Source organism: Equus caballus, chromosome 21 (assembly GCF_041296265.1).
Source record: "Equus caballus isolate H_3958 breed thoroughbred chromosome 21, TB-T2T, whole genome shotgun sequence".
Taxonomy (NCBI): Eukaryota; Metazoa; Chordata; class Mammalia; order Perissodactyla; family Equidae; genus Equus; species Equus caballus.
This window is the reverse complement of record NC_091704.1, coordinates 43,865,681-43,879,256: the sequence shown is the minus strand read 5'-3', so window position 1 is coordinate 43,879,256 and position 13,576 is coordinate 43,865,681. Positions and strand designations below refer to the sequence as shown.

Genomic DNA, 13,576 nt, shown 5'->3' with positions numbered 1-13,576 from the left:
TCGAGAAATAAATGTCTGTTGTTGAAGCCACCCAGTCTGTGGTATTTTGTTATGGCAGCCTGAGCGGACTAAGATACCTCTAATAGGGGAATTGTTTAGGGGGTCACAATCAAAAGTCATTTTGAAGCCATGGAGTGATAAAACTGGATTGAAAAATGAAATATGGCTATAAGTACTGAGACTAATTTTCCTATATAACTCATGAAGTATCTCTGAAACAAATCTCAAAAGAGGGGCATCAAAACTCTGTTGCATGATTGTTGAAATTACTGTAGTCTACCATAATAACAGCATTTAAGAGAAAAGTTCACTAGGCTATATATATCTGTTTTTAAAAAAGTCTCTATACAGCCACACCAACTAGAATATTAATCACAATTTAATTACATAAAGCAAAGAACAACTAAAGTTAACATATGTCACTTTTTCTATACTTACTGTTTTGATACATAGGTAATATATTTTATTCATTCCTTCACCAACTATTGGATGCTGACTGTGCGTCAGCATATACAAGGTACAATAGATACGAGTCCAAGAACAAATATTCTCTTTAAAGGAATTCATACCATGAATATATAATCTTACAGTATTAGAAAATCCAAAGGCTAAATGAAAATATACATTTCCCAGAAGGAAAGCATGATTTAATGAAATGTTATCATGTAGTTATAGTGTTTTTCAAAGAAATGACTCTGGAAATGTTGTAAAATATTTGTTTTATGGCCAATGCTTGACTGAAAAAATAAATATTTAGTTAGATATTTATCAAATCCAGCAATTTATAATTCTGTTGTATCCATCAATGTGATGCATAGTCCAAATTAGTTATCAAATCCTATTCTAAATTAACTTCTTCAAAAATGATAAATTTTGAACTTCCAAAGTCTATGTATTTCTTAAATTCTGTCATTTTCCCCACAATAATCAAAATGTAAAATCTCAGAATTATGAGACTACATAAGAGAAAAATTTTAATTGCAACAAATTATATTTCTTGAACTTTTCCATAAAAACTCTTCAAGGAATGAACAGGATCTTCCCATTTAGTTAGGATGGTTTAGTTTTCTCAGTAAGGTGATCTTTCTGTAGATGTCATGTTTATAACAGATAGCACTCATGAACAGGCAACCGACTGTCTGTGGGTCCATCTAGAAGAATCTGTGATATAAATTTAAAATAATTATTATATAATATATTCATATTAGATTTAATATTGAGGACAACTGAACATAAATACTCATGAATATGATTACTGGTGAGGAAATGAAATATATAGACTCTATATTTTTATAAGTGACATTTGGAAATGTTGCTAATTTTAAACATGACATTTTCAGAATAATTAAACCCTTAACTCATGGGCAACAAAGTTTAAAATATTAGACTTTTTATTGCTTCCATAACATTTATGCATTTGTATGCAACACCTCTTGGAGAAGGTACTAAGAGAAAAAGGGATAAAATAGCAAGGAAAGGAGGTTCATATGATTGACATTTACTTTGCATTATTTCCCTTGTTTCTCATTTTGTATGAAGATAGTTGCAAATCACTCCTTTCCAAAAATGGAATATAATAGAATATAGATTCTACTCATAAACATGTATCATTTGTTGATGAAAGAATTTTGCCATTTAATCCTTATTGCAAGTTAACATTTTTAATGGATACCAACTCATTTTCTAATAGACCCCATTTTATTGTTTACAAAATAAACAGTATAATAACAAAAGATAATTTTATTTATACATTTCCAAAAATAATAAACCATTTGTTTAATAGTAACAAGAAAAATCATATTCATTTAGTTCTCTGGCTCACCGAGTCAAGCAGTCTATGATCCTGATCTGCATGGTGTGTGCATTTTTCCTCTTGATTACATTTTTAGTATTAAGCAAAGGAAGATATTTCTTCAAGTTCCGCACACATTCTTTGACAGATTCTTAAATTATGTATGTTTAAAATAGCCTTAAGATTTAAAATGATTAAAAGTTGGAAAATGGCTTGCTAACATACTATCTTTGTAAGCATATTGCTCAGTCCTCTGTAGAGCAGAATTTAAGGCTAAATGAAACTATTACTGAAAATACTTGGATGACTTTATTAGCTTTAATAGCTACATCTGTATAACAAACCTGGGCTTATTATTTCCTTGACAATGGTTTTCTTTAAAAATAATGATGAACTTTAATTTAAATGCCCTCATCAGGACAACCACTAAAACCTAAAAATCTGTTTACTACTGGTCCCACTTCAACCTTACTCAATTCATGGATCCTGACACAATAAAATAGTACTTTCTGCCCCAGGCAAAGAAAGTTCTTGAAAATAAAGTAGTCAAATTCCAAAAAGGGAAGCTAGATTTTCCTGGTAGCTTCATTACAAGTATTAATACTTTTTCCTATTATAGCCAATAACAGGAGAATGAGAATAAGTGAAGAGAAATATAAATAAATTATTAGTTTCGGGGTCGCAATGTAATACTTTAAATTGTAAATATGTTTTTTATGCAATTTATATGCAAATGATATGCAGGCATTACAATGAGGCTGACTCTTGGTAAAATCCTAATGAAGGCCACATGTAAAAGACAGTGATTTTCACACTCCCTCCTCAGATCCAAACAGATAGGGCTCTAATCCCTACACACTTGAAAACAGATCAGTTCCACTTTTTTAAAATCTATTTCATATATTAGGATTGTGCATAAGATTTCTTTCTCAAACCTCTGAACTTACAAAAGAAAAGTTATTTACCTGATCTATTTTTAGTGACCTGGATGAAATCATCCTCATCCTCATCACAGCTATCGAAGTTTAATTGTTGGAGGGCTGTTTCTGACTGGCTTTCAGGTTGATTTATATCTTTCTGCTTATCAAAGCTTCGAAGTGCAACAAGACGATGATGTATGGCTGCATACAGATATCCTGTATCTTTGGCACTGGCCTGCATGAGGAAAATTAGGTTGTTAAGAATATAACTAACTTAATAACAGCCACATTTTACAGATTCGTAATCTTTCACTATTAATAAGGAAGGAATTATATGTTATAAATCCAGAATGTAAATAGCCCTAAAAACTAAAGGGTAAAGAGCCAATTCCTCTTGAACCAAATTGAATCCTCAAGAGGATAATTTTATAAGAGGTCCTAATTTGTGCATTTGAAACTGAGAAAATGAAATTTTCTGATCGAATGAAATGTGATTTAAAATTTCTATGTGAATTTACGACTATCCTTCCTCCAACATTTTACACTGTAGAAAATTGTAGGGCTAGAGGGAGAAAGAGACTTCCATTTCCTTTACATCACTTTACTTAGACATCCCCTGCAAGCTGCATAGCCCTGTGGAAAAGCAGAGCTCATTTGAGCAGTCATGGTATTGTACCATAAACACATCAGAAGTCCCTGCTTTCAATACTTTTCTATTTTTATTGTTGCTATAAAAACTGATGGTAACAATTACATTGGTATAACATTTACTGTTATTATATTCTTTTTTTAAATTTAGTCCTTACAATAAAACCATGGGTTAATTATTTATTGCATTTATGTTAGTAAAAGCACGTGGTACAGGTATTCAATATACACTTGTTTCCCTCTTCCCTTTCCACATGAGGAAATTATGGCTCAGAAAGGTACGACCTGTCTGAGTTTACACAGGAAGTTGGCAAATTGCCTGGAACCTGAATCCCAGGGTCTGTCATCAAAGTCAATGCTCTTTAAGGTAACATGGCAGTAGTTTACATTTTTGTATCTTTTCACAATTTCAAAGAAAATCTGGAAAATTTTTTCTTTTCGCTGATCCTCCAAAGAGCTATCAAATGTTTCAAAGCCAAGAACCAAGAGTTGAACCAACTGCAGGCCAACTTTTTGGGGGAAGGGTCTTAAAGTATATTTTTTCATTTGCATGTTCTCAAGTTGCCTTAATTACTTTTGGGGGAAAAAAAACTAAAATAAAATATTTTTGTTTCTCACATTGTATTAGATATTACACAGAAGGTGTTGAGTAAATATTTGTTGTATATTATGTGCAAAGGTATAATTTTTCTTTAGTAAGTTAACAAATTTTGAAAGAATATTTGTAATTGAAATATAAATATTGTTCTGCTACCTTGACTTTCTTACCTTAAATTTTAAGCATACCATTCATTAGTCAATATATTTCCTTTTGACAAATTCACTCAGATGTTTTCATTCAAGAAATTCAGAACAAGAAGTTAAAAATAAAATCACAATGATATATTTTCTGGAAAACAAACTCACAATGCTTAAGAAAACTGTAATTCCCAGAAAGCATCATAAGAAAATACCAGTGAGAATGAAAATCGGTTCAGTCTATCTGGAGAGAAATTTGTCAAGACAAGTCAAAACGTTTTTCCAAGAAAATTAACATGTATGTACACAGGGAATTCCTTTCAGCTTCCTTACAAAATTTATAATAGTGAAACACAGGAAATTATCTAAGAATTTAACAAAGTGAGATTAATGGAATAAATTATGGTACTCAGAATAGAATATTTTCACCTATTAAAAGATTTTTTGAAGAATGAACTACTATCTAGTAACACAAGAACACTCATTTTCATTGATAAGTGAAAAGAAGGTTAGATATGTGTATTTCACCATCAAATATTGGCTATCTAGTCTTCTCAACCACTTTATAAAGCATATTATTATCTTTTACTCGGCTTTGGCAGATGAGTAAAATTAGACTGGGGAATGTTAAAATAACTTACCTGAAGGTCATACAGTGTATACAGTATGGTACATGTGTATAAACGTATACACACACACGTATATATACTAAAATATAGCAGGAGACCAAAATGTTAATAGTGACATTTGGGAGTGGAATTTCGGTGATTTTTTTTTTTTTCTTAAAGATTGGCACTTGAGCTAACAACTGTTGCTAATCTTTTTTTCTTCTTTTTCTCCCCAAATCCCCCCAGTACATAGCTGTATATTTTAGTGGTGAGTCCTTCTAGTTGTGGCATGTGGGACACCGCCTCAGCATGGCCTGATGAGCGGTGCCATGTCTGCGCCCAGGATCAGAACTGGCGAAACATTGGGCCGCCATAGCGGGAGCGAGAAAACTTAACCACTCGGCCACCGGCCGGCCCCTGAGTGTTGTTTATTGCATTTCATTTGCTAATCTCTAAAAAATACCCTATAATTTAAAAAGTCAGCATGGGTCAGATATTTTGCAGCAGAATCTTGTCACAGTTACAGTCTCAGTCTCAGGCAGGCTGCCTTACCCACTCAAAGCCAGGGGGATCTGGCCTGGCAGAGTATCAAGTATTATCTCCCTAAATGGTAAACAGGATTTGGGCATCATTTTACTCTAACATCTTAATACTCAACATTACTTACACCTAACAGTGCATTTACTGGTAGTTAATAAAACCTTTGGTTTTTTATCAGTGGACCCTTGCCAACTTTTCTTTCCATTACTATATAAAAGCCAATTTACTTGTATTGTCACCTTCTGCCTGAGTCACGTGAATATTCAGTCTCCTCCAGTCTTCTGAGTCTCAGCTCATGGGGGAAACCCAGCCTTTTTTCTGATCTGATTCCTGCCAGCTCACTCTCTTGTGCCTAGATCTTGAATTTGAGGTCAAGCATTCCTGCCGCCGGGGAACAGCTAAAGCTGTGCTCCCATCCTGTTACCTTGGAGACTGACTCATGTCCAGAATTGGAATTTGCCACTGGACTGGTTCTTTTAACTTGCTGGCCCTGTGTTTTTCCATTTCTCACTGGTTCCTTTGCAGTGATCTCAAGGCCTTCTTAATTTCAGCATGCAGTACAAGCACCGGGCTGTGGATTCTGCTGGCCTTCCAGAAACCAATCTTGACAACTCAGTAACTTGGTAACTCAGTAAGATTGTTGACATAATTTCAATAGTAAAGAAAAATGTAGAGATTTGACATCATATATCAGTACAAATGTCTTCGGACAGGTACCAATAATTACTATAGATTTTGGTGTTAATCTCTAAATTTCATATAAAATTTAGGTCTTATACTGTAAACAACCATAATGAATAGCTGATTTTTTGCCAATGGTGTAGGTTATTATAATAAATTTTTTTAAAAAAACCAAATTAGTAATTGCAGAGATCTATAAATACAGTAGGGTAATCCTCTATCACTGAAATTGTCACTTACCTGAATTAAAAACACTTTGATGCTACAGTCTTCTAAATCAGTAGCAGTTATTCGTAAATTTTTGTGGTTTGCTCTTTGAATCTCCATTTGAGCCCAGAGTTTGCTGTTGAGGATCAGCCTCAGGCTGCCTTGATTGCGCATAACTAAAATAGGAAGATGAATATATCAGACTGCAGAACAGCGGATTCTTAGCCTTCCAGGGGAATTTACCATTTGTGAAAGCAAAGTACATCTTGTAGTTGTTTTTCAGACTGTATTTTCACTATAAATTGTAATTTGACTAGGTTATAATTTGGTTTTCAAATTGGGCTTTATTATTTTAGAGGACTTTTTTTAACTTATATACTGGAATTACATATTTTTACTATATTATTAAAGAATGGTTGAGATTTTAGAACTCTTTTGAGGACCCAGTGGTCTGAAGAATATTTATCCAAGAATTGTTTACAATGGAGAAAACCGAAACAAAAACTTTAAGCATTCAAAATATTGAGTTAAATAAATGATGGTTCAGCTATTCAAGATATTACAAACCCATTAAGATTACTGAAGAACGATAATTATTGATGTAGAAAGGTGATCATGGTATACTATTAAACAAAACCAAGTTAAAAAGGAATATAACACCATGAATCACAAATTTTTCAATATATGGGTACATTTATATATACAGAGAATGAAGTCCAGAAGAATATATGCTGTTATCAGAGGCCCTCACAGGAAGATAGGCCTATGAGTGATTTTAATTTTTTTCTTTTTGTTGGTCCATATCTTCTGTCTTCTATAATGAGCATGTATTACCTGTATAATACAAAGAAAAGTTGTTTTGTACTTTATTTTGGCAGGCAGTGGAAGGAATGGAGTTAAACCAGAGCAGAAAACAACTAGCACCTGCCTTGGGAATAATACTTTATTGGGTTATTTAGATACCTGTTGCCAGTTACATTACTGTTCCTATTCGCTTAGTCTGAATTCTATTCCTTACCCGTTTCTTGAGTTTGATTGCTGAAACTCAACAAATATCCATATACCTGGATCCAACTTCTGTCTGGGGCCTCTTCCATGGCTTTAACCACCCAACATTGACCAGCAAACCCATCCACCCTGCCCAGATCTCTGCCTGCACCCACTTTCAGTTTGGACCTCTGAACAATACCCAGTGTGCCTTTCTAGATGCCAACAACCTCCTGAGTCTTTCAGTTTGACTGACTCCAGACTCTGACCATCTCTCTGCCTGCAGGATTCAATAACCATGTACCTTCATTTCCTCAGAAACTGACCCTTCATCTCAACCCACACAGCATGTTTAGAATGCCAAAGATAAATTATAGGGCAAATATTCTCTTTTAGAAAAACTATTTTCACTTCAAACATAATTTCATCAAACTCCTACAAATAACGAGATTACTATTTAGGTGTGTGCTGGGCTCTGTCATAGGTGCTTGACATGGATTATCTCACTGAATTCTCACAATCACTCAATGTCGTGGACTATTGTTATCTCCATTTTAAACTGATGCAACTAGGGCAGAAAGAGGTTAAGTAACCATCTGAGGTCACCGGTCAGTCAGTGGTAGAGCCAGAACTGGAACCCGTGTAGTCTGACATCAGAGCCTATTCTAAATGGAAGCTCCTACAGTACATTAGAAACAATATTGTTTTCAACAGTCTGATTTATTGGCATATTTTATAACACATCTCTGGAAAATGATATGTACCTATGTTGGAAATTTTACCCTGAGAAATAGTGTCTTGCTTTACAAAATGATTCCTTACTTAGTCTTGACTGGAATGTTCCACGGTCACTGCTTGCTGTGTCATTCAATCTCAAAGCTCCTCTGCCCCTTTCAATCCAGGACTGTGCTGTTTTGTTGAGAATAAAAAGCTTGCAGTTGATCTAAAGGATAATATTTTAAAACGTCAAATACATAGAAAATTTTTTTTCAAAGTAAATTCTTGACTATTCTATAGCACTTTTATTTGGTTGATCTTTTATCAGAATAGCCTATGTTAATGATTTATACACCAGATTTTAACATTTATTTAATCTTCAAAACATACGATTTTTGAATAGTTCAAACATCAAAAAACAAAAAGCTGTACAAGTGAAAAGTCTGCCCCCAACCCTAGCTCCCCATCTGCCAATTTTCACCCCTGCAACAAGTAATCACCGTTACTAATATTTTGTTTATCCTTCCAGAGATATTTGCGTGTATACACATGCTGATATATATATATGTTCCCCTATTTTTTACTATAAATGGTAGACTGCCATACATGCTTTCTGCATCTTGCTTTTTCACTTAACAATCTATCTAATATACCAACTTTCAAATTACACTTAATGTTATTTGAGCTATATAATTTATTCAAAAGTGAAGGAAATCATGGAACAAAAAATTTCAAAGAACACAGCATCAGAACTAGGATGTGATACCACAGAATACCCTATAATTTAATGCTTCCCAATGGTTCTCAAATATTACTATGTACAAGAATCACCTTGACAACTTGTTAAAAATATAGCATGCTAGGGTCTCACCCTTAGTTATTACTTCCGTAAATATGGGATTAATCCGATCAGAGTTAATGCTCTGAGTCACACCTGTGTAGTAAATGTATCAGTAGATCATGGGGGAGGAGAGGAGGAATGGAGGGAGTTTGGGGCATAAGCACACAGAGAGAGGCAAGGGGAAATCCACGCCTTGTTGAAATGATTCAGTTGTAGTTGTTACATTGTATATGCCCAGGCTGATAGCTATACCACTCAACATTCAAATCCTATGTATGATACTGTGCACTACATTTGCGAAATTCTTGATTTATATGAAATTCCAAAGTTATTTAAAAGAACTTTTAAAGGAAGATAAAATCTTTTTATTATCTTGAACTGAAATCAATTCATCTTATCAGCATTTTAAAACTTTCAGTGTAAATAGAATTTTAAATCAGATGATAATAGCACCACTTATAAAGGCAGGTATGAAAAGCATAAAACATAGACCTGAAGTTATTTTAAGACAAGGTTCTTGGCTAGCTTCTTGCTAAGGGACTAATGTGATTGGTTGTAAACCCAATAGCCTGTTTTCCTGCAAATTATACATACAAATGCGAGAATTCAACAAAATATTGGTTTAATCTTTGGAAGCCTCTAACATTTTTATTTAAGCAACTCAGTCTTCACGAAAACTATACTTCTGCCTTTATTTTTAAAGACATCCCTGCTGATGGTAATTATTCCATGTACGTAAGTGGTGCCAGAAAGAGCAATACATGATATACAGACCTTTAACACATTATGTTCTGATTCCTCCCCAGTAATAACATCAATTTTCTCCAGCAAGCATTTAGGTGATGGTTTAGAAGAGAAAGCAGCAGCTGATTCAATTAGGGATATACCTTTAATAGAGTCTGTTCCTAAGAGAAAATAGGAGGGGAAAAAAAAAACATAAAAGGCCCCAATTTCTCTACTGCGAAGTTCTTTGTTACCCCTGATACCATACATATCTCCTTAGCATTTTATAATAATGAGTGTTTCCAAAAACTCAAACTGCTTGAGTTCAGGTAAATGTCTTTAATGATTCCCCATACCATTAAACATTTTAGAAAGCTTATATTTCATGTAACTATATTTATATGCTTGAATCTTTACCAAAAAATTATAAAACACTGTATTTTATAAATATTAAACAAATGACATGGAAAAACAGGAAATAAACTAGTTGAATTAAATGTCTTACAAATGAAATAATTCTTACTTGACATTGGAGAGTTGATAGGAAATTTTAGAGTGGATTTGAATGTTTTTTCCTTGGTGTATGAATCATTCTCAAGTTGAGGCTGGGTGAGCTTTTGAGTACCCTAGGTGGGGGAAAAAAGGTATTACTTAATTTTATGCCTAGATATTTGCAGTAAGCCAAAAGATACTTTTGTTCTTCTGTCTCAACACAGCAAACAAACCCAACTGCTTTGGTTTTGTTTGGGGCTCCCTACGTGCTGAATAAAGAACTCCTCCCTATTGTTAGATGACTTTTGTTCTAAGCTTCAGGAAGCATAATCTAGTTACCACCAGCCTACTTCAGGTGGGATCTAGTTCCAGAGACAATGGGAGAAGGTTTAGAGGCCCATAAAGGAGGTAGCAGCTGTTGCACCAGACTGACCTGACACCTAGGAGGTGCAACTATTGTCACTGTTTCAAGGTATTTCAGTATTCCTAGCAATTGACCTTTTCTATCCACTTCATTACAAAAATTAAAAAGAGAACCCATTCGCTGTTTCAGAGAACATCTTTATAGAAAGAATACTAATTATTCCTCTAAGACATTTTTTTTGTCAACACTTTTAAGGCTGCATACCTGAGGCTTTGCACATGTGTTGGAATCAAGGCCTGTGTAAAAAAAGACTGAGCAATTGCCTGGCCATTTATGATACTGTATAGTCCCTCGCAGAACGGGGAGAACTGAAATGATACTTGAGAATTTAGGTTTATATCTTTTCCCTTATAATCAAGATTCTTTCACATTATTTAACTGGACATCAAGATATCCTGTTAAAATTGATAGAGATGGGTGTAATTATTTCCATTTTAAGAAAATAGAAACTAAGGCACAGAAAGTTTAATGACTCACTCTAAAAGCACATGGTCAGCCAACAACTCGGGAGAGCATCCTGGCCCCCAAAATCACTAGGCCACAAGATTACAGGATTAACTAGAGGACAAATACAAATTATCTCCAAAGACCCTGTTATCCTAGGATGTCATCAATTTAAAGACACAGGGAGCTCAGTTTCCTTTGTAAACCAAATTAAAGTGCCCAGAGGAAATGTGCATAAGTACCTCCTCAAACCAAATCTGTAATCCTGAAGATAGTTCATTTGTATACGTATCTCTTTGTCACCCTTTACTAGATTATAAATACCTGTGGAGTACAGTGTCTCCTTTAACTTTGCATAACCACTTGCCCAGGTGGTTTTCAATCCTGGCTGTAGGTTCAAATCACCTGACACCTGGCCTCACCACAGAGCTTCTGATCTAAGTGGTTTGGGGAGATGCCCAGACATAAGAAATCCTTTAAAGGCTCACCAGATGATTGTAATATGCAGACAAACTTGAGACCAACGCCAGTGCTTTATATATCATAACACAATACATGTTTGTTAAATTTAGTCGAATGTTAAAGTTAATACTAAGGTTTGGAAAGTATTTAATTTGTGCCTGTGACATCTTACAGAGGCTGTGACTGATCTAGTGCCAAATTTAGGAATAAATGACATGGAATAAATGTGCCTAAATATATTGCCTGGACCTTCACTCTGGAAGTTGGTCCGTTCTGGCTCAGATCCAAAGGTGTGGGTCAAGAGCTCTAGGATTGCTGGAGTTGACCTTCATCTGGGGAGAGACGAAAGGGTGCCCTCTAAGCTAAAAAGCTATGATACTGCTCTTCAAATTAGGGTTTAGCCTGAGGCAGGTGTAGAATAAACTAGGTTTTAAAAGTGATTTGTGAAAGCCCTAAAAATCTTGGAATAAACAGGCCTCAAGAGTTGGTCCTTTTCTTATTCTGAGCCCTTGCACAGGTTTTAAAATCTGTACAGTTTCTTTGGGATTCTTCATGTAACTAATAGGCCCAAGAGAAGCTAGCCACCTTGCCCCATCTCAGGCAGATTCTGGTCTGGGTGAAAGTTGGAAGGGGTATGAACATGTGATGGACCAGATGAAACCATAGGAACACTTGCTCCACAGCTTTCACCTTGCTGTATAATTCACTGCTGTAGATTCTGCTCTGTTTTAGAAACATGTCCTATGGAGGGCAGAGCAGCAACTTCCTCATGCAGGATGATACTCAATATGAAATAAGGATGATAGTAAGAATAGTTAGTGGGTTCCACTTGGCAAGTATATTCCCCTAGGCAAATGAAATACTATGATTTTCCTCTTAAAGCTATTTAAAAAAGAAAAGAAAGAGTTATAATAATGCTTTCAATGTAAAAGCTTGAAGATAGGGTTGTAGTTAATAAGAAAATATTGGCAAATGATTTTAAATGTATCTTGTGAAGACAAATCCTATTGAAAAACTATATTAAAATATCATTACCAGTTGAGCTTATCTAACTGTTGCAGATAATTCTGAGACTTCCTTGGGTAACTTTGGTTTAACACAAGTCAAAGAATTATTTAATATTTCTCATCAGCAATAATGTTATAATTATATAATTCCCTTCCTCTGTGGGTTGGATCATTCTAACAACTAGAACTTGCTTCCCAGGAGAATCTTTCCAGTTAAAGAAAGAAAATGTGGCTTTGACCCCAGGAGTTAAAAAGTGTTTTCCAGTTTAACATTGTTTTAATTAATTTGCCTTCAGAAATTTGAAGTGACAGCTCTCTATATAATAATGGAAACATTTGCCAAAATCTTACCAAAACTCTTTCTACCATGTTTTCTCCAAAAACGAAATCAGAACTGTAGCTTTTAAAAGAATACTTGTCTTCATTTGGTTGACATCTAAGAAAAAGAAATAAGCACTTACTATTTTAAATATATGGATAAAGTCATTTTAAACCATAGCACGTGAAATTATCAGATGATTTAACAGATTTATGTAAAGCATAAAAACATCTACTAACTTTTGTTTACGTGGAGTTAATGAGACATGAAGGAAAATGGAGATGGGTACTTCCAGGCATTATGTTCAAAATATTTGACAGCTGTTGCAGCACTGGCTGAGACCAGTCCAAAAAGGTCTCCCGACCATCACTGTACCGGCTGTGTGATCAACCAGGGAGCTGCCCAGCTCTTACCATTTTACTTTTCCAGAACAGCCTTTCCATCTCTAATCTCCGCTCTCTTCTTCCCTGCGTGGCCAACGCTTGTAGCTATCAGAGGTCTGCAGGGCAAAGCCAAGCCAATCTATCTTGTCAGTTATACTTGAGTGTGCATTGGTTTACTTTGTTTTTTTCCTCCTCAAAACTTTTCTTTTTAATGTTAAAAGTGTTTTGCATGATGAGAAACTGGAAGACATTCAACCCTCTCTGTGTAGGCAAATGTGTCCCAGGGTCCCCACTGCATCCCCAGTGTGCACAGAAGGTAAGTGCTGCGGTACCTGCATGGGGCCTAATCATGTGAGTCCAGTTACATCCAGGGCTAGTTTTAATCTTCTCTCAGATCACATGCCTTCATCACTGGTGAGACTAGTAAACATTAATTTTCATTTTGCATATTTATACTGCTTTCTTTGTTGTCTATCCAACCTATGCCAGTAAATAATGAATAATGCTGAAAATAGTTTTTAAAAGGGCAAAAAAGGATGCCAGAGAAAGCAGAAGAAAGGCTAATCTGTAGCCACATAATTAATGCCTAACTAAATAAAAGTTTAGCCATACCTTTTTGAAACATTCTAACCCAAGTCAACGA

The 13,576-nt window shown here is 34.9% G+C and overlaps 1 protein-coding gene across 3 annotated transcripts in view; it reads right to left on the bottom strand.

Moving 5' to 3' along the window:
- Positions 1 to 361: 361 nt before the first annotated feature.
- Positions 362 to 13,576, bottom strand: part of RANBP3L (RAN binding protein 3 like) — a 46,463-nt gene continuing 33,248 nt past the window's right edge. For all 3 annotated transcript variants that reach the window (XM_070245913.1, XM_005604308.4, XM_070245914.1), the window contains 7 exons: positions 12,583 to 12,667; positions 9,926 to 10,028; positions 9,454 to 9,584; positions 7,944 to 8,064; positions 6,168 to 6,310; positions 2,758 to 2,947; positions 362 to 1,161 (listed from right to left, as the gene is read on the bottom strand). In XM_070245913.1, coding sequence (XP_070102014.1) covers positions 1,118 to 1,161; positions 2,758 to 2,947; positions 6,168 to 6,310; positions 7,944 to 8,064; positions 9,454 to 9,584; positions 9,926 to 10,028; positions 12,583 to 12,667 — 817 coding nt within the window. In that variant the 3' untranslated portion in view covers positions 362 to 1,117. The remainder of the gene's footprint in view (positions 1,162 to 2,757; positions 2,948 to 6,167; positions 6,311 to 7,943; positions 8,065 to 9,453; positions 9,585 to 9,925; positions 10,029 to 12,582; positions 12,668 to 13,576) is intronic.